Source organism: Glycine max, chromosome 3 (assembly GCF_000004515.6).
Source record: "Glycine max cultivar Williams 82 chromosome 3, Glycine_max_v4.0, whole genome shotgun sequence".
Lineage (NCBI taxonomy): Eukaryota > Viridiplantae > Streptophyta > Magnoliopsida > Fabales > Fabaceae > Glycine > Glycine max.
The window spans coordinates 44950391-44970600 of record NC_016090.4 but is presented as its reverse complement, the minus strand read 5'-3'; the positions used below and the strand labels follow the sequence as shown (position 1 = coordinate 44970600).

The 20210-nt window shown below is 33.3% G+C and overlaps 3 protein-coding genes across 4 annotated transcripts; 1 reads left to right on the top strand and 2 right to left on the bottom strand.

Moving 5' to 3' along the window:
• Positions 1-2400: 2400 nt before the first annotated feature.
• Positions 2401-4078, top strand: LOC100306255 (uncharacterized). Its single transcript, NM_001249176.2, has 2 exons — positions 2401-2524; positions 3385-4078. The coding sequence occupies exons 1-2, from the start codon at positions 2440-2442 to the stop codon at positions 3900-3902; spliced, it is 603 nt and encodes a 200-aa protein (NP_001236105.1). The 5' UTR covers positions 2401-2439; the 3' UTR covers positions 3903-4078.
• A 4822-nt stretch (positions 4079-8900) lies between these two features.
• Positions 8901-13057, bottom strand: LOC100818738 (protein YIPF1 homolog). The gene is made up of 6 exons (XM_003521662.5): positions 12908-13057; positions 12789-12828; positions 12580-12660; positions 10091-10277; positions 9446-9713; positions 8901-9338 (listed from the first exon to the last, which is right to left on the bottom strand). The coding sequence occupies exons 1-6, from the start codon at positions 12962-12964 to the stop codon at positions 9132-9134; spliced, it is 840 nt and encodes a 279-aa protein (XP_003521710.1). The 5' UTR covers positions 12965-13057; the 3' UTR covers positions 8901-9131.
• Positions 13058-14421: 1364 nt separating this feature from the next.
• On the bottom strand, positions 14422-18726 carry LOC100817676 (RRP15-like protein). 2 transcript variants are annotated; one of them, XM_003521660.5, is made up of 9 exons: positions 18576-18726; positions 17508-18025; positions 17323-17424; positions 17120-17201; positions 16975-16994; positions 16793-16853; positions 15303-15382; positions 14750-14857; positions 14422-14674 (listed from the first exon to the last, which is right to left on the bottom strand). In XM_003521660.5, the coding sequence occupies exons 2-9, from the start codon at positions 17997-17999 to the stop codon at positions 14612-14614; spliced, it is 1008 nt and encodes a 335-aa protein (XP_003521708.1). In that variant the 5' UTR covers positions 18000-18025; positions 18576-18726; the 3' UTR covers positions 14422-14611. The 2 variants fall into 2 exon arrangements, with proteins under 2 accessions (XP_003521708.1, XP_006577248.1); XM_006577185.4 differs by having other exon boundaries at positions 18572-18706.
• Between the last annotated feature and the right edge of the window lie 1484 nt (positions 18727-20210).

Genomic DNA, 20210 nt, shown 5'->3' with positions numbered 1-20210 from the left:
ACTCATACACATGTTCGATCTAAAGATTTATCGAACGGGCCAATTGGCAGAAGGAGGTGCTGACGTGTCGTGTCGGTTTCTTGTACCGTAGGAAAGGTAGGGCACACTGGACCTTATTCTGTGACAGACATGGTTGTTATCCTTTTTATTCGGCTTTCCTTTACTGGGCTTGGGTGGCTTCCTTGTTTGTTTAGGACACGGTTATCCTTAATTACGTTTGGGACAACTATCGCGCTATCCTTTTCCTTGGGTTCTAATTTTTTATTTGGAAAGCTCTTCTTAAAAGTTAGAAACATGTATCATATGATTTTTTTCCCCCATCATATTATGGATATTTGGAAAGCTATTATTAAAAAAACAAATTTTTGGGAAGAAACTTTATCGATTCTTTTTTATAATTATCAAACTCTTGAATTAACTTGCTAACTCTTATGAGTTTATTTGTCCTGTTAGAATTGACAATTGAGTAAACTTTTTTTTTAGTAGAACTTAAGTAAATTCTATAAACTCTAAGTAAACTCAGTAGACTCTCGAGTTTACTATCAAGTCAACCAATTAACAAGTTAAAAAATTAGACCATAATATAAGTCATTGTTTAGTAATGATGTATTATTACTAGACTTAGTTATTTAAATATTTTAAACTTTATGATTTATTATTTTGTTTTATTATATTGTTGAAATGTTTAATTAATAGGTTATTTATAGATATTTTGTTATTATTTTTATATGAAATAAACTCTTACGAGTTTACGAGTCAAGTTTATGAAACTCTTACGTTATTTTGTATAATTTTTTTTATCAATCAAGTTTTTAATACGATTGAGTTGATTAATCTAAGCCACTTGCTATTAACACCCCATTGTTGCTAAGTACACCCCCAATCTCTCCTTTTTATATTTTAATTATTCATTATATCATTTTGCTTAAACGGGTACACTTCTTGAAATCTCTTTTTTCTCTTCCAAAAATGTCTATTAGAAATAATATGTAATTATTTTGGAAATGTATTTCTGAAACTATAATAAATAGTTTCAAAAATACACGTTTGGAATAGTTACTCTCTATGATCTTAAATATAAGAAAAAATATATTTTTCTTAATTTCAAATATAAGAAAATTTTAACTAATTTTATGTTATTTAATGTTGCTATCTCTAAAATACTCTTTATTTAATTGAAGTGCTAGTTTTAGAGATTCTTATCCTTGATACCAACTTTAATGAAGGGTAAGTTGGAAAAAAAAACTAATTTCAATATTTTTTATGGTTAACTAACTTTTTTAGTTAATGTGACACATTTTTTTTCCTTATATTTGAGACGAAAGGAAATAAATGTTATTTTGAAAAGATATTTTGTAATAATAATAAAACATCTTTAATCAAATAACTTAAGAGCTAATCATTGTAGCTTGCAATCGTTGGTGTTATAAATAATGTAATGTCACACGTGAAAAAAAACATACAATGTCACACGTAATATTTACAGAGTATAATCGAGTGAATATACATGGATAAAGATGATGTTCAAAACTAGAGTTTAAAAAAAATAAAAATAAAAATCAAAAATAAAATTTTAGATATGATTTAAAAAATAATAATTATAAGATAAAAATAAAACTAATAAACATGTAAGATAAGAGTTTGAAAAGGTAAATCTAATAAAAAACAATATAAAAAATGATAACATTGTCTCGTGATGGAACCCAAAGAAATGCCAAAATAGTTGGGACCAACCTAAAAGACCAAACTAGACTTGGATTATGATCATATATATATTTACTTTCTATTCATTTAAATAAATTAAAAAGCTATCTTACTTTGTACTTTTATATATTTCTTTCCACGTTTTCTTCTTCAAACAAACACAGCATAAGAGTACATGTGGTGTTGATGGAGATCGAAAACAGATAATAATGTTGCTACAAATTACAATGCCGGCGCCCCAATAATTACGCGGCCGGCGAGAATTGGCAGAAGGATGTGCTGACGTTTTGTGTCGATTTCTTGCACCGGAGGCGTCTAAAGGAAAGAATATTAGAAATCTCCTTATGCAGAAAAGTAGAAGGCTCCATCGATCACAGAGAAGAAATTGAAAAATAACGGAATTAAGTTTGGTATATCATTGTATATGAATTAGTTAATTAATTTAGAGTTAATATTCGTATGTCAACAAAGATAAATAGATTAATTGATTTTCGCTAGTAATGTGAAGATGTTATTGAAAGATAATTTGTAAGTATTCTTTTGAGAACTAATTCACTAATAAGAAGTTGAATAATATAATTAGAAGTAACCAGATCAGGGATTAAGTTGTTACCTTGCATGTCAGCCACGTGGAAGATCAAGCAGTTGAAACCTGTTACTAGCTACTTTAGGCACCAATTCTTGAGAGTTTAATTCATCATCAATAGGTGTTTTCATTTGGGATTCAAACTCACCATGGTGGACGCCTTCAAACTTTGCATCTTCCTTCTTGCGTCGATCTGTGCTTTCCTAGTCTTTTCTAATCCAGTGCTGTGTAGTGGTACTTTCTCTGCACATCACCTCCTTCCCTCACACATGCACTCTCATCTGTTTAATTCTTTGATTTCTTTCCATATTCTGTATCTCTTTTGTTAAAAAAAGAGAATTCTTTGACTTACTTGAAGTATATTAGTTACGCATGAAAAATTTAATCGAACTGCATGAATAGCTTAAGGGCTTTGATTACATGCATACTGTATAAACTTGTGATTTGCTTGATGAAACTTTTCCCTGGATCTTCTATTACAACTAAAATGCAATTCATGAATTTTCTTTGGGGTTCCGTACTAGTTTTCATTAATTATTAATAGGGTTAACGGGGTTCTTGGTTCTTATAAAATTGCCAAATGTTGGTTTTTGCCTTTTAACTTTTAACTTCTAAAACTCTTTACTTTTTGCTCTGCATTTTCTAAATACCATTTTTCTTGTCTCAGTCTAATTTTTATAAATTACAATATAGTTATTTGGTGATCTTTCTAACCGGCATTCTAGTGATGGAACACACGAATTTTGCCTCTCTTGTTAGATAAATCAAGTAACTGTACTCCAACACAACAGAGTTAGATTGATGAAAGTTTAGGTATTTATAAAATGTAGTGATGAAAAATGAGAGTTGAAAAGGACATGGAAGAAAACCAAAAAATTATCAAATTTATGGAACAAAAACACCATTAACCCTTATTAGTACATGTTTGGAAATCAGGAGGAAAAGTAGCAAAAGTAATTTGCCAAATGATCAAAACTCTTGCTTTTGCTTTCATTTTGTTTTTATTCGTTCAATTTGCATGACAGGTGCACAACATTTCTAACTTCATGCACTTAATATAATGATCTTATATATTCATGGTTTGTTTTGATTAGATAAGGAGGACAGTGTATTCAAGGGAATCAACAGCTACAGGCAAACACGGAGCCTGGTACCCCTGAGCCAAGTTTCGAAGGCAACATGTTTGGCTGATGAAGTTGCAGAAGAAATAGAGAAGATGCCCTGTGAAAACGTGAACCAATACTACCCTTCATCTGTTCCTGGTAGTGGGAACCTCAAAATCCCAAACTTGCAGAAGCACATAAATAAATGTGACATTAACTTCAACACCACCACTGATGGGGTCATTCTCCCCGTTTGTGTCTCCAAGCTGGAACCAACCATTGTGCTCTCTAATTACACTCATTCTGATCGTTACGCACAGTTTCTCAACAATTCCAAGTACACTGGAGCAGGGCTTGGTTCTGAGGATGATTGGATGGTTCTTGTTCTCACCACCAACACTACCACTGGAAGTTTCTCTGCTGCTGCAACTTCTGTTCGTGCTTATGCTGCTTCTGTGGACTTCTTGCTCTTTGTTTCGTTGTTTGTGCTCATCAACTACCTTGATTGAGTGTTTTGCTCTTTCTTCTGAGCTTCATTTTGTGGACACTTTAGTTTCATTCCCCCCTTCTCTTTTGTGTAAATCTAGACCGAAGTGAACTTAATTAGGAGTTAATTTGTGTGATGTTAACTTGTTATTTATCTAACTCTTCTCGAATTTCTCAAATGACACTCACCTTGTATGGTTTAAGAAACTCATCAGTGTACTGTGTACATCTTATCCTTTGCGCATGACAGGTTAAAGGGAAAAAAAAAAAAAAACAAGAGATAAAAATTCAGAGATGTGATAAGGGAAATATATCTTACGTGACAAGAATAGGGAGTGCAGTCCATTTCGGCTGTCAAATTAATGATCTAAATAGTGTGCTACAAATTAACTTACTTGACTGATTAGATCATCATATGTGAGAAGCATGTTTTTATAAACAATTGTAAGGAATGGAAATTATGTCACACTAGTTGATATTTAAGGTGTTGTTTGTTGGTTCTCAAGCAATCATTAACTAGTTAGTTACTTTTGGAAAGCTGTACATAACTAACTTTCTGTTTTGACAGTTAAGTTAGTTATTAGTTAGGCAATTAGAATAGTTCTTCTATTCCTTGTATATAGCCTAGAGTGCAGTGTGAAAGAAGCTAAGAAAAGGATCTCTGCCATAGATGATAGAAAAAATCTGTAACTGTGTCTTAGATTCAGGATTGTTATCATTGAGAGTTCTCCTCAGAGTCCGAATAAGAGAATATAGCTTGTTGTTGAAACATGAGCACATTGCCCATGTAAATCTGTCTTCTCTTTGATCTTGTGTTCTTTATCTTTTCTCTGCGATTTTTTTCCTAATCAAGCTTGAGTGAGTGATACACTTCTGTGAGAGTGTGTTTGATCTTGTTCTTGGCACAACATAAGGGAATAAACTCTCGCGCACCTTTAGTAACAAATTTTCTGCATACTTATTTTTAACAGAACACCGAAGAGGGTAATCTTCAACTTAATGATTGATTAGTGATTGGGCACAAGTGATTAGTGTGTTCAAGTTAAGGTTGAATTGTTCAGGTACTATTCGAATATGATTTTTGGCGGAAATAATTTTTAGCTAGATTTTACTTATCTTTTAGCTGAATTTTGGATTAGTTATGATGTATTTCTCCCGATGAATTGAAGGATGATGACAAAAAAAAGAAGAGTGTAATGCACGTAGTCCACTTCTCCTAACTTTGTTGTTATTTTTCTTTTATTTCTTTATACATTTTATTCTTTTTGAAGTACATGTATCCTTTACTTTTGACTGCAAGTGATTTCTGATGAAAATTTAGTCCATGACCATTAAAGCTGGGAAGCGAGATTTTTATTGTAATCTGCAAACGAATTTTATTCTTGCTAAATTATTGGTCAGTCCTTAACTCCTAATCCATGTTGTTTGACAAAAAATAATGATCATTGTTCTTGCTTAAAAAAACGCAATCATCATGATTAACCTTTTAAACACTACAAAATACTAGTATAACTCAAAGCTTCAACCTCCGGACCAGATAACCTGAACAACCTTCTCTATATGACTATAGCTTTGCTGCATAAAGGATACACCTCTTTAACACTTGACAAAAATAAATAAAAGGATACAAATACAATTCTTTAGGATTGATTGAATAATGAAAAAATACTAATGACAAACAGATTATGTGTATGCTTTAACACTTGAAATAGTATTTAAAGAGAATAATACCTATTTTTCAAAAACAAAATTGTTGCCCGGCCCATAAGAAGCAGCTATTCTTGTAAGTGAACTTACGTGGTCTCCATAAAATCTCTATATGAGATGTTATTAACTTTTTTTTCGTAAATTGAAAATATGTGATTACATGTTAGAAGGAGATTGAAAGAAAACATGCATAATCTCACATCATACGATAATTTCTCCTTGCAACAACAGAGGATTACACGGGCATGGGCTAGGAAGATCCACCTACCTGTTGTGCAAGGGATCAGGAGAGGAGGGCACTACTCTATTATTAACTGTACCATAAAAGTCTCCATTTGTCTCATTGGTAAAGCTTTTCCTCCATACTGCAGACTTGTTGAGCAAATTTTCCACTTCTTCTTTTACAAACCAAGCACACAATACTTGAGGGTTCAAAACCGAAATACTTAGTAGTATCAGCAATAGACACCCCACTTGAGACCTTGAAATTGACATGACTTCACTACAATTGTCAGTGATTATTACTAAGCCTCTTCTGGTTTCTATATTTGAACCAAAAGGAAAATTAAAAGAAAGATAATCAAAGGGAAAAGGAGATAGATATGGCGTATGAGTTGTGGCTTGTGACTCATTTAGTATGCTGGGTTAGAAATTGAGATATAGTTATTAGCCCCCCACCCCATAGCACTATTCATAGTAAAGAAAGGGACCATGGAACTGTAGGAAACGAATGGTCAAGCTCGTGTTTCAGTTACTTAGTAATATTAGTTCCACTATCGATCAAGTTATATTAATAATGTTTGACCATCTTTTCATGTGTTGTACTACATAGTGCAGTGTCCATGTAATTAAACCCGACCCGACATATAATATAAGGACGTTTCAGAAATCAGAACTTCGAGAGTTTGTGCATTGATGTTTGACGGTGAAATATGTACACTGTTGTCTATTGGAATGGATACCAAGCAACCATTCATTTATCAATTATTAAACATTTATGGCTAAGGATATTCGTTTCAAGTCAATTAATGAACCCCTTATACTTCCAAAATCACCCTAACCTTTGTCAATCATACAACCCCAATTAGAGGATCAGGACTTGACTCTTCGTTTAGTTTATTTTATTGTCATTTTTTCACCTTTAAAGTCCAAAATGTGCTTCATCAATGTCTTCATGCCGGTCAATGCTTTTTTCTAGGATTAGTATATCACTTCTTGTTTCTTTTTCCTATGGTTATATTCATATTTTTTATTTTTCACAGTACAAATGTCTCATAAAACTGAGTTATTTGCTAGTCAAGGTAGTAAGAGATTTCAGTAAACTGTAAAAGGCATCTTTTAGATCATGTCTTAATGTTTCTAGAATAATGTATATAATAGAGCATGTTTTTTTCTTTGGACTAGTTTGTGGCAGCTTTTATATTCTGTAACGTCTTTTCTTTAAACTTGTGGCATTCATCTTTTTCAACCTTAGCACTCGTAGTTGTGTCAGAAATTTGTCATTTTTTAAAGTTGATCAAGTGACTTGTAAGTTGTGCACATGAGCTTCAATCCAATTGACTTATCACTTCAAAACCTGTGTGTTTTGGCCGTTTTCTATTAGTCATCAAAGTTCTCAAGGGAAAAGCACTGTTTCTCGTCTCTAACTTTAGTTGGCACCGGCCGAAAATAAAATTAGGTCATTGTAATTACCAAAAAGTTTGGTGTAAACACTAAGCAAGATGGAAAAGACTTGTATGATATTGTGTTGACTTTTATTACCAATTGCTATTGGGGTCAAATTCTGTTGGCAAAACTATGGTGTGTTAATTTAATACGCTGATGACTAATATGATTTTTTCCTCTGAAAACTATTGAAGCAAACAAATAAAGTCATCCCGTGGTTCGTATTGACGCGGAGCGGAGCATTTTCGTTGTCTATTTTCTGCCTAATATCTTATTCCCTGCATTTACACTATTTTCACTGCGAAATCATGCCAAGCCGTGCTAAAGTTGACAATGAACAAAGCATAATTATATTGTGAAAATTTAATCTACTTTCATTTTAAGTCATTTACACTCGTGTGTTGGTAGATTCCGCCTAATCTCTGTAGTTTGACTTTCTGCAGGGCCATATCTTGTCCAACCAGTGCTAAAGTTGACAATTTGTCAAGCATAATTACATATTTCAAATTTAATCAACTTTAATATTAATTTTTTTTACATTAGTGTCGGTAGATGATTCAAAAAGCCAGAGCTTATATATTTGGTAATTTTAAAAACTTGGAGGACTAAATGTATAATAAAAAAAATTCAGAAACCAAAATTACACAATTATAAAATTCTAGGGATCAAAAGTAGATCTAAGTCAATTCCTTATCTAAAATGAATAAGGGTTATTTCCTTATCAGAACTTTGAGGAAAAATGCAAGTGTAATTGATTGAATAAAAGATACAATAATAATGTGTAAGGGCTCTGTTTATAGAGTTTATTTCTAGCAAATATGTTTTAACAATTATATTTCCACATCAAACGGGAGAAGCCTCGTTCAATTACCATTTTGGTTGAGGCACACCAACCAACACAACCTACTATTATTTTTCACAATTATGTTCGTATTCAACTCAACGCAATTTAACCCAATCCGTCCTAAAAATAGTGCATTAACTCCTTGAAACCCAACTTCATTCATTCTAGCGTGAGCAAAAGTTCCCACATAATTCCTTATCTAAAACGAACATGTATTTGCAGATCTCCTGTAGTTATTCGCAAATTGTCATCAACAGATTTGCCACCTCTGTTTGACATGTACACCGATAATCTGAGCAAGACTCGGGTTTGTCCAAGAGTGAAGGTAGGTTACCACTAAATAACTGAACAATCAGAACTGAAGCCACTAATTGAATCCAGATACGTGCAGCAAAGGGATGGTCGCAAAGAACGTGAAAAAAGAGAGTTTATGACTGAAAGGGGGAAGAGAAAAATGAGTGACCAAAATTTTTTATGCTCTGTAGTGATGAAAACATCTTCAACCATCCATTTAGGGATCTGTGCTTTATGACTTTATGTGGAAAGAGAGTTTATGTATAATATATCATTAACTGTTTTGAAAACATTTTGCAATTTGAATTCCATTGGAGCACCCTAAGCATGCTTTTAAAATAAAACTCCGTTGTGTCTTTCATTCTCAACGTACTTTTGCAGCAGTTCTAACGGTACCCGTGCATTTCAACGTCAGCAATGAACCATATAGATAGTCCAAACTTTCGACTAGTAAAAACACATTCAAAACTCACCCCCAACAATTAATCATTGAAGCTTTAATTCACAAACGTAACAAAAGAATCACAGAAGCCTGCATTATAACTTGCATTAACAACGTCAAAGACAAGTGCTTTTATGATGATCACAAGTTATTCGCCTCTATATTGCAACAAAAGAATGAATACACGATGGTTTAATCTGTGAATCATGCTTCAGCTACAAATTGTATCCATGAAAACCTACAATGCCAAAAAGCTATACCTTCATTCTGTATATTTCATCCATACTGTCCAGTTTCCTCTTAAACTGATACAGTGAAGAGGTAAAGCTTTAGTACCACAGCTAGAGCCAGCTGCAACAGAAAAATGCCAGCAACAATCAAGAACCACCTTTCACCTGCTGATTTGATATGTGCCCGGAGGTTCAGTGCCACAAATGTTGCTGACATGAACCCTGCCACACCTGCAACCACCCATCTAAATATATCCAGTGGCACAACGGACATACACTGCATCACTCAAAGGGTTCAAATTTTGAGAATACAATAAAAAGCAAATGTCAAATTTCATACTTGCTTAAAATAAAAGATAGAAAGATGAAAGAGCAATAACTTACCAGGGCTGGAATAAAGACAAACAGGGAATACCCATACAGACAGAATAGTTGCACAAGGCCAGCCGGTGCAGAGAAATATTTGAGGATTACATACAGGCAAAGAGGAACAATGGTAACATAGCCATAAAACAAACCAGCAGACCAAGTCACCAGATTTATGTCATAATCCCATTCTTTGCTCTTTAGCTTGTGCGCTATGTATGTCACAAAGGTGCCAATAGATGCCGCTACAAATATCAAGGTAGTGCAAATCCAGAATGGACCATACCTGCATATATTTATATGAACTCAAAATTACATGCACAAAATTCCCGCCTTTTTATGGCAAAATTATAAAAGTATTTGTTCTCCAAGAATAAAAAATGGTGAGCATCATCTTCTCCAGACACCAGTATTTAACTAGTAACAGAAGATATTTCGATAAACTTACATAAGAAATGAAACAAAACAAACAGATAATTAAATACATGACTTTAGTTTATAAGATATTGGCATATTAAAACTGGTCACAACAATTTAGATACACCTTTTCTTCATAAAAATTAAAAACAACATGCATTTCATAATTTGAAAATTTCAGAAATCAGAACCAAATCTTGGTAGTATGCTCAGTCAACGAAATGAGCAAAAGACAAAGTTGCTCACAAATCAGGGTTGGTAGCAGTTTTTTCATTGAAAGATCCTCTAAATGGAAATAGTGAGTCGATAATCCTCTCTAGAACATCTGAAGTGTCAACATCAAAGTATGGTTTGTAAGCAGCAATTGTAAAAGTCTGAAACCAACCACCCTGCTGCGGTTCATCAGAACCAGATACAGGTTTTGAAAATGAATCTGCATAAAATGAATGAGACAATTCAACACAAACATGTCAAACAGATATCCAAGAAAAATAATTAAGCATATCAACTCCAGCCATAAAATTGCCAGATGGACGACAGAAGGAAATACCATAAGTAATAAGCATCAATCATCCCCTAGAGTAAAAGAAAGAAGTGCAAAATTCAAATCAAAAGAAACATGAGGGGAAAAAGATCATAGGCCTTAAATGAAACATACAGCTAGTAAATAACAAGAAAATAGAACAAAATTGAATTTGGTTAAGAGACAATAAAAATGGAACAGAATTCAGACTAGAAAGAAAAAATAAATCTAAAAATCCATACGTCACACTCATCTATCATTGATATTTTTCAAGCTATTCTATTGCAATGCAGTGTCAATGTTTTCACCCATAGGCTTCAGCAGAGCACAAAAGGAGATTGAGGAAGGTTGGGCGTGTGCATCAGAGTTCAGAACAGAGAAAGAACAGGAGTGGGTGTCTGCCAGAAATACCGCTGGAGGTGGGAGGGTGTTGGTCGCACAGAAGAGAGAAGCATAGAGCAAGGTTGTTAAACTAGAGATCCTACTTAGGATTGTAAGATCCTATACTCTTACCTAAACCGCAAAATTATACTATACAAATATAATATAATATATACGCATAAAAAACAAACAGATAAAGAAAGTAGCTTCTAAATTACATCATTAAACAAACTTAAATTGAAAATTCATAACCATAATAATACATTATAATTAACAGGATAATTATAATATATTATCATGATTGTTAATAATTAAGAGAAAAGAGAAACACTTAGGCCCATTCAAAAGAGAATCATTATACCTTATAATCATTTTAAAAGTTATAGTCCCATTCTCTAAATAGTTATAATTATATATTACACACTAAGGCCCCATTAACTAGAAAACACACTTAAGCCCATTCCATAAAAATCTTGCCAAATCAGAAAAGAGAAGATAGCAAGAACGGAAAAGGTGTAGGTTGCAAATGAGAGAAGAAGCCTGGGTGACAGTGGTGCAATCACATTTCACACGACTTTAGTTCGCAAAACAGAGTTTGCAAACAGAGGCGCAATCAGTGGCAGCCCTGGGCAGCGGTGGAGGTGCAGGACAGAGGTCCAGCAGTTGCAAATGAAGGAGAAGAAGCCTGCGAAAAAGAAGAGCATGTCGTGAAAGGGAATGGATGTGAAACACAACTGAAATGAAGTGTTTTTAGGGTTTTCAAAACCAGTTTTTTGACCCACTTCTGACTCATTGGGGATAGAACGATCCAACGATTTCAAGTGGAAGATCGTGATAACACTCAGGACCAATCCAGGCAACAATTCAGCACGGAGAAGGCTGCTTAGCATGTGGGATTTCACAATCTGAATCGTGATTTTGACAACTATGGCATGGGGAAGTTACTACATTCAAATTCAATTATGGTTTTTAAGTTCTGAATAGAGGAAAGGAAATCTCACCCCCCCCCCCCCCCACCCCGAAGACTACAGTTTCAAGGGAAAATTTGGTTTTCAAGATGTGCCATTGTAGGGCTAATAAGTGCCATGACAGGCTGCTACTTTGGAGTTTGGACACAATTGCGGCCATGGCGGCCACTGTTCAAAAACAGACTGTGATGCAAACTTTGTAGCAGCCCAAGGCTGCTACACTGCTATAGCACAATATTGAGTAACTAGAGCTACTTTGGAGTTTGGACACAATTGCGGCCATGGCGGCCACTGTTCAAAAACAGACTGTGATGCAAACTTTGTAGCAGCCCAAGGCTGCTACACTGCTATAGCACAATATTGAGTAACTAGAGCTACTTTGGAGTTTGGACACAATTGCGGCCATGGCGGCCACTGTTCAAAAACAGACTGTGATGCAAACTTAGTAGCAGCCCAAGGCTGCTACACTGCTATAGCACAATATTGAGTAACTAGAGCTCCCTCTTCCAAGCACATCTTTTAACATCCACATCAGACAATCACATGCATAATTTAATATAATCTATTGCAACCACACATCAGAATCAGATAAATACGATAAAAATTAAAAGGATAAACAAGTTCATGAAATTCAAAGCTAGATCAGGGGAATATTAATACAGACAGATTTGAAAACCTTTCAAGCATGACAAGTGTCTGTAAACCCAAGTTCCTATGATGTCATCCCCTTTATTAGGTTATCTTAATCATTCATCTAGAGTCCTCAGGTTAGAATATTCATTGCACAAAGGCCATCATGGAGTAGTAAAAGCTTTCAGAAGATATTTAAAAATAAAATAAAATCCAGGGATATAGACACAGACCATCAGCGTCACGAGGAGGCCCGGAAGCAGCGGTGATCTTGCCCTGAGCTCCAGAAGGAGGAAAAGTCTGAAGATTTGAATCTAAAATGCAAACAAATTACAAATCTATTATTAGATCCGGTAATAAAGAAGCAGTGTCCAACCTGGCTAATGATAACAGATCGAAATGAAATCATTTAATTGGCAAGGAGAAAAAGGCGGAATAGAACCTGCGAAATTGACGGTGGCGGGTCGTGAATCTGGAACGGCCTGAAAAAAGGAAGGAGAGTGAGTGAGATGTGGAAGATATGAGATACGAGATTTGGAATGTCAAGAGTCAAAGGCTCACAGGAACAGATCCCTGAAGCTGCTGCGCGTCAATCGACGTATATTTTCCGGACATCATCTTCACTTCACCTCTTCAGCTCTGCTTCTCTCAGATCTCTCTTCTCTTCTCTTCGGAAAGAAACCCTGTCGTGTTCATATTATACTTTTCAAATTAAAATTATTTTTTACTTTTATAAATTATAAATTAAATAATTATTTTATAAGGATAATTTTCAAAGTTTCATTTCCATGCAATTACAAATTTACAATGTAAAAAAGTGTTCTCCGTGGTTAAGGATCATAAATTTTGGTACAAATCATTTTTAAGGCAGATTTTTCAAAATCCAATTGATTTTGTCACTAAAATAGTAATTTGTTCCTTTATGTTTTTAGTAACCCTTTGGTCTTTTATGATTTAAAATTTCTCTTTTGACTCCTTTAAATGTGAAATTTCCTCCTTCAGATTAACACTAATTATCGAAAACTTTTTTACTAAATATTTCAAGAGTGATTTTTTAAGACTAATAGCGTTAGTGTTTGCATTTCAAAATAATTAATTTTAGAATAAAATATGATTGAAGTCCCTATTGAATTTAAAAATTATTAATTTTATTTTAATAATTTTTTTAGTATTAATTTGATTCATGTAAAAATAAAATACTTTGTTGATTTAATAAAATTATCACTGAAAACTAATAAAAATATATTTTATTTTTACATAAACTAAATTAATACAAAAAAGTTTTATAAAATAAAATAAATACTTTTCAAACTTTACATACCTCAAATATATTTTAGTTATAACTAAAATAATAACCTATACAAGAAATGCTGACCGGAAACCGGTGGATAGTCGATTTGAGCCTCTTACTATTGGGCATGCCATCAACTCGGCATGATCCAGTATAAATCGACTGATTTTTTTGAAAAATCGATAACTCTGACAAATTGTGTGACTCAATCCGATCAACAATGCACTTAATTTTTATGTTGTCACTCTATTTTTTCAGGTGCTGGCACACTGATCTATGTGGTCACCCTGACTAAAATAATTAATTTAGACATTGTAAGGGTTTTTAACCATCACTATGATAATAGTTAGAATGAAATTGTAGGTAAAAAAAATCTTTAGACCTCAAAATTCCAATAATATAATAAGTGTTTCCCTAGAAGTAGATGCAGGTTGAGAGGACTAGAGAGTGAGTTAGGGAAGGGAATTGAAGTGCATTTCCATTCAAAGACGCCAATGAATTATCTTTGAAACTACAGAGGAGAAATTTGAAATTTGACTATGCAGGATATTTTCCTAGCTTTCAATACAATATCCGGTTTTCTTGTAGATCAAAAATAGAAAAAGTCCTATTACTGGAGATAATCATATTCCTAATGTAATAGGGAAAGAAAAGACAGAAAACCTGATTCAACATGTTCAGTAAATGTTATTCAGTAATGGGTGATGCATACCAAATTTTAGCCCATCAGCGTGCAACTTCGTCACTAGTCCATTCTTTTCTAACCTATTGAAGAGAAATGGAATAGGAAAAACAGATCTCTAATATTTTAAATTTCATACCAATGATTCATTGCTCGTATTAGTACACCATTGGCAGTAAAATGTATGGATAAGATACTCCTATGCCAATAACTAGAACAGTACCAATATTAAAAATCTGACAGATTGTCCAACCATGAATATCTCAATTCTGCTTGCTTGAGTTCTAAACTACTAATCTTCATCTGAACTACTATCTTCAGAAGTTTTTCCCATGTCATCTGATACATTTTTATCCTGTAGGAATGCAAAATGATTAGTGCAAGCTACCTGCGTAGCATAAAAGTAGATACAACTTCAAAGGTTACTTACAGGCATTTTGTCCCAATCCTTTAGTTTTGAACTTGTCAGCATATAGTTATCTCGTAATGGAGCCCAAGCAGGTTGTTCATCTTCTACCCGATCAGTGCTTTCCTTGGCCTGCGTATAAAAAAACCCAAACACTTTGATAATTTAACAACACAGGGAGGCTACCTCATTAAGATACATTTGTTATAATTTATTGAGAGAAAAAAAAAATGTGTATGGTAGCTAAACAAGGTATTATAGATCTAAAACATGTATCAGTTCTTCTAATAAAAAATGTGAAGGCACTGTTTCAAAACCAAATTTAACCAGTTTGACAATTTTAGGAGACTGGATAAAATATAAAAGTTCAAAATGGAAGACCAAATAATAATATATTTAGCATTACTGGTTAAACCCACTCCAACAATAGTATGTTTAGAATTTTTCCATATTCAGGATTTTGCTGCTAACAATAATAAAATACAAAAGGGTGAACTGGTAAAACTGAAATTATTGAATTGTTAGCTACGACCCAGCCAATACTGACACAAAAATAGAATGGGCAGTAGTAAATCACCTTTGTAGTGGTGCCAATTGCAGGCAATGATGGTTTCCCTAACTCTGAAAAGAAGGCTTGTTTCGTCCGTTTTCGTATCTCTGGCAGATACACATTTGATAATTAGAATTATGCACACATTAGTCATTACGAAGATTGAAATGTTACAATCCAAGAAAATAGAACGGATAGGAATGAACAAAAGAATAAAGTGAACAGAGAATCAATAATATATGTATTGTAGTTAGGGGTGGAAATGAGTCAAGCCAAGTCAAGCTTTACTAGACTTGAGCTCGGCTTGAGTTGAATATGCAAGGCTTAAGTTTGGCTCATTACCTGTCATAGGCTTTTTTTAAAGGCTCAGTTTGGCTTACATAAAAGTCTGACTTGGCCTACGAGCCTATTTAAAAACCTGCTTAAAGACGTCTTTTAAGTTTTAACCAATTAATTATTTTAAAACCTAGTGAAATACTAATTAAAAAAAACTTATAAAATTTCGTATAAGTAATGTACAAATCCAAAAATAATTGATAAACAAAATCATATTGAATTCAAGTTATTAAAACACAAAGTATATCAAAAGAAAATGAAAAAAAAAAGAGCATAATATTAAAAAATATATGGATTAGAGATGATTTATACTAATATAACCAAATAAAAATATTTGAATTGTCTGAATTTAACTTGAGTCTTTTTCTTTTTAAAATTTTTTCACATGCAAGTGAATTCTCTAAGCACTTTATATCACTTCATCCTGTGATTCATAATGCCATAAGAATAGTATAGATAATAGTTATTATTATTATTATCACTAATTAAACAAGCCGGCTTGCCCAGCTTAACAAGCTTTTTCTATAGTTTGGCTTTGGCCTTTTTATCTAAAAAAACTTTTTAAAAAACTTGAGCTTGACCTTTATAGTAAACAAGCCAAGCTGAGCCGAGTCTTAAATAGGCCGAGCCATAGGCTCTTGACAAGCGGCTTGGCTCATTTCCATCCCTAATTGTAGTACTACAATAATAATAATAATAAAGGGGGGATCAAGTTACTTCAAGAGTAACTTTAAAAGAATTACTCCCCATCCCTAGTAACTTTAAAATAAAGGTTAAGTGTAGTTACTCGTTAAAACCATTAGATTTCAAGAAATGAATAGTGAGGATGTGGCATACATTTTTTAGAAGTACTCTTGGAGTAACTTGATTCCTCCTCATAATCTATACTAATAATAAAGGGGATACCCACTTATGGTGTACACATTTCATAAAACAATTTTACCCTTGCACCCTTCTTAAACTTCCACTATTCTCTTTTAAACTACAGCAACTACCACTACTCTTATATTGTCAGTTTCTTTCTTTCCAATCACATTTATTTTTTAAATTTAACCTCCCAACTTTTTGTTCTTCTTTAATTATATTTTTACTTAAAATATATCTCTTCCCTCTAGTAACAATAATAAAAAAAAAACTATTCTGAATGTTTTTCTAGGAAATACAGCATTAAACAAACTAACCTTTTGCATCTTTAGTCCTTGAGGGGTCCAGCCCCCTCTGAGCAGTTTGTGCCTTATTGACCTGTAACAGGTGTGAACAAAATCTCCCGTTCAATAATGATAGAGATACAAAGAAGCAAAGAGACATGGGTAGAAACTCTAGGAAGAAACCAAAATTTAGTAAAATGTAAGTGAAAACTTACAGCATTGAACAGCTTGACCACTGAAAGTAATCCAATTTGATGCATGGTCATGACAATAGTCCAAATCAGTAACAGGAAAATGCAAGTCATCAAAAAGAATAAAAGGCCATAGATTTTTCTTTAAAAGAAAATCCAAATCATTTACCTCCTTTTGTAGCAACACTTATTAAAAACTTTTCATGTGAATCCAAGTAAGTAGCAGGTTTGACATGCCCCTTTTCTGCCAACTGTAACAAGCAATAAGATTACTATACAAGACTTAAGGGTGACAATAACTGAGGATACAAATAAATTGACAATACTACTTTGAATAACATTAAAATCAGTCAACTTGAAATTTAAAACTACCATCTGCTTTTCCTTTTTGGCCTCTCCCTTGACCTTGCGTTCTGCTTCCTCTTCTGCAAGTTTATCTACAACAAGTTTCCTTTGCCCTGACAATATTGGACCCTACAAATTATCCAAGTGTTAAAAAAACGAGTTTCCCAATGTTCCGTATAAACATAATCTTGTTGTATGATCACCTAACTTACCAACATGTCGTCAGGAACACTCTTCTTCATAAGATTCCTAAAGGCCATCTTGAATGCTCTACATCCTTCCGTGAATTTTGTAATTCCTGGCTGAATTTCATCATCATCTTCCCCTTCATCATCAGAGCTATGATAATTCATATCAGTAGCATTCTTATTCCATGTTTTTTGTGGTCCAGCAGCTCCTTCATCCTCAGACCTATCCTCACTTTCTATGCCATCCTTGTCATTTCTTTTATTGGTGATAGATGCCAGACTTTTAGGCTCTAAGGTAGCAGGGACAGTGGCCTCATCATCTTCTTCATCATCAGAATTATACTCCCGTGCTCGCTTGCGGAAAAGTTTCTTCATTTTTTTGTCTATTTTAACTTTCTTTTGTCCATGTTGTGGTGGCATCACTTTTGCTTTCTTACTTGACTTTTTATGGCCTTGCGTTTTGAAAAACTTCCTCTTACCTCTTCCAGGTTCTACCATTTTCATTTCTTCAGCCATGGAATGTTCTATTATTCAACTTCAACCTGAATATGTCACGAGTAAAGACAGGTAAAATTAACAAACTGCAGTATTCAGCATCCGCCCGAAATTAAGGGGCAAAGTACGCTATGCAAGGAATGAGGCATTATTTAGTCATAAAAAGAGTGGAAATAAACCATCCAGAGCAACACAATGTCATTCCCAAACCAGCTAACAGGCAATATCTAGCCACAAATCAATTTCATTGTATCAATGACTTTAGAAGAATATCTCAGTTCAAATACCAAGACACGCTCAACAGTAGGAACATGCCATAACTTGGTTCAAATTTCAAGTTAACACATCACAAGCACAACTATAAGAGAACTAACATACACATTTGTTCTTAAATTTTTTTTAAAAAAAAACCAGAAAACCATTCACAAACAAGCAAACATTAATGATAAACCTATAATTCAACATAAATAGGTTTGCAGTTTATCATAGAAAGACGAGACCTCCGAGTGCTAGCAACGAGTATTCAAGTAACATAGAGAATACATTGGAATTGAACTTGTATAATGCAATAACCGCAACAAAGAATAAATTACTTGCCGAATAGACAAATACGGCACCAAAAGAATCGATGAGTGCTGTGAGGAAGGGTTTGCGGTGGCAGAGTGAAGAACGCGGTAAGAGCTATGAGAATAAGGGTTTGATTACTGAGACCATGCACGGGTCAATGAGTTATGGATCGGGTAGGGTGGTGGATCCTAATTCATATTTGGGTACTCTTTTTTTTTTATTGGATTTAAGATTTGAGTTGGGCCGAAATTAAAGTAAAATAATGATATTTTTAAAGATTTTCCTTTTTTTTTCTTTCTAATGATAAAAACGAATTTTTCCAAATAAAAATAGATATTGGCGTATAAGATTTTTATCAAACTAAGATAAAGGATAAAATGTTGAATTCTTTTTTTCTACACAATGTTGAATTCAAACACACTTTTAGATACTTTATACTTTATAAGTTATATTCAATTTTTTACAAATACATATTTTTTTAATTATGATATTGATAAGAAATTATTTCGTCAAGGATGTTAAACAAACAAGATGAATATTCTTTTTTTAACATAATTTATTTCATATTTAATAATCAATCAAGATAAAATTTTTAAACCACTTGAATAATAAATACAAGTCGTTATCACTTGTATCAATTATTAATTTTTAAATATATTTTTTGACAAAAATAATTCTTCTAAAGAAAAATAAGTTTTTTTCCGCAATTCAAATTCAAATTATATTGAGCATCAATTATATATATATATATATATTATGTATAAGTAAATATTGAAATTATTTTTTAAAAATAATATGTGAGACAATTCTTCAACATGTATTAGTTATCGAAAAAAAAATTGATATTTCGCATATATAATATGATTGCCGTTCAAACCTGAAGAAATTTTGTAGGCACATATCAAGAATGTTCCATGTCATAAACAGAAAAACAAGAAAACCCAACCCATCCCAATAAGTCTGAAGTTAACATCAAAACTAAAGTCTTAAAGTTCTATCACCATCTTTAAGCATACTTCACATCTCTCGGTGAAGCTTCCCGCCAAGGTTAAAAATACAACTTGCTCAACCTCGATTCATTCATTGATTTTTCATCTATGTTGGTCATTTTTCACTTTGGTTGACGACTAATGGGAGCAACGAATCTAGTACTCTCCGACAACTCAACCGCCCTATCAAGCTTCCCACAATATTTCAGGAACAAATCTGTTGTCACGAAGAGTCTAAATTCCAAATTAAACAAAATCTCCAACTCCATCCTATTCATCTCCTCTGTGATTACTCCTCCTACTCTAGCATAGTAGGCATTGCTATGGTACCTGTAAAATTTGCAACAACTCCTACTTATAGTGTAAGATTTGTTCTAGAATTAATGGTAGGGAACATTCGAGGTGTTTGCTTTTGTTTCTTTCTCAATGAATATCAAGAAAAAAAAAAAAAAGTGTATTCCTTCCTTTGGGTCGGAGATACGACACCAAAAAAAAATATTGCGCATATATGTTTAGATAAAAAAAGGGGAAGCAATTCCATCAGGTTGGGCCAATTTGGGCACAACAGTGTACGTTCAATACTTAGTAAAGTGCCTCAGGTATTAAGTAGTAGTATTTTTTTGTGCCTAGTCAGATATCAGATATATCTTTTAATTTGCTGAATCAAAGATTATTA

Coding starts and splice junctions, on each gene's coding strand:
- LOC100306255 (NM_001249176.2), top strand. CDS start 2,440: ATGGTGGACGCCTTCAAACTTTGCATCTTCCTTCTTGCGTCGATCTGT. Junction 2,525..3,384: donor TAATCCAGTGCTGTGTAGTG/GTACTTTCTCTG, acceptor TGTTTTGATTAG/ATAAGGAGGACAGTGTATTC.
- LOC100818738 (XM_003521662.5), bottom strand. CDS start 12,964: ATGATGTCCGGAAAATATACGTCGATTGACGCGCAGCAGCTTCAGGGA. Junction 12,829..12,907: donor AGCTTCAGGGATCTGTTCCT/GTGAGCCTTTGA, acceptor TCCTTTTTTCAG/GCCGTTCCAGATTCACGACC. Junction 12,661..12,788: donor CGCCACCGTCAATTTCGCAG/GTTCTATTCCGC, acceptor TTTGCATTTTAG/ATTCAAATCTTCAGACTTTT.
- LOC100817676 (XM_003521660.5), bottom strand. CDS start 17,999: ATGGCTGAAGAAATGAAAATGGTAGAACCTGGAAGAGGTAAGAGGAAG. Junction 17,425..17,507: donor GTGTTCCTGACGACATGTTG/GTAAGTTAGGTG, acceptor GATAATTTGTAG/GGTCCAATATTGTCAGGGCA. Junction 14,858..15,302: donor CAATTGGCACCACTACAAAG/GTGATTTACTAC, acceptor TTTTATACGCAG/GCCAAGGAAAGCACTGATCG.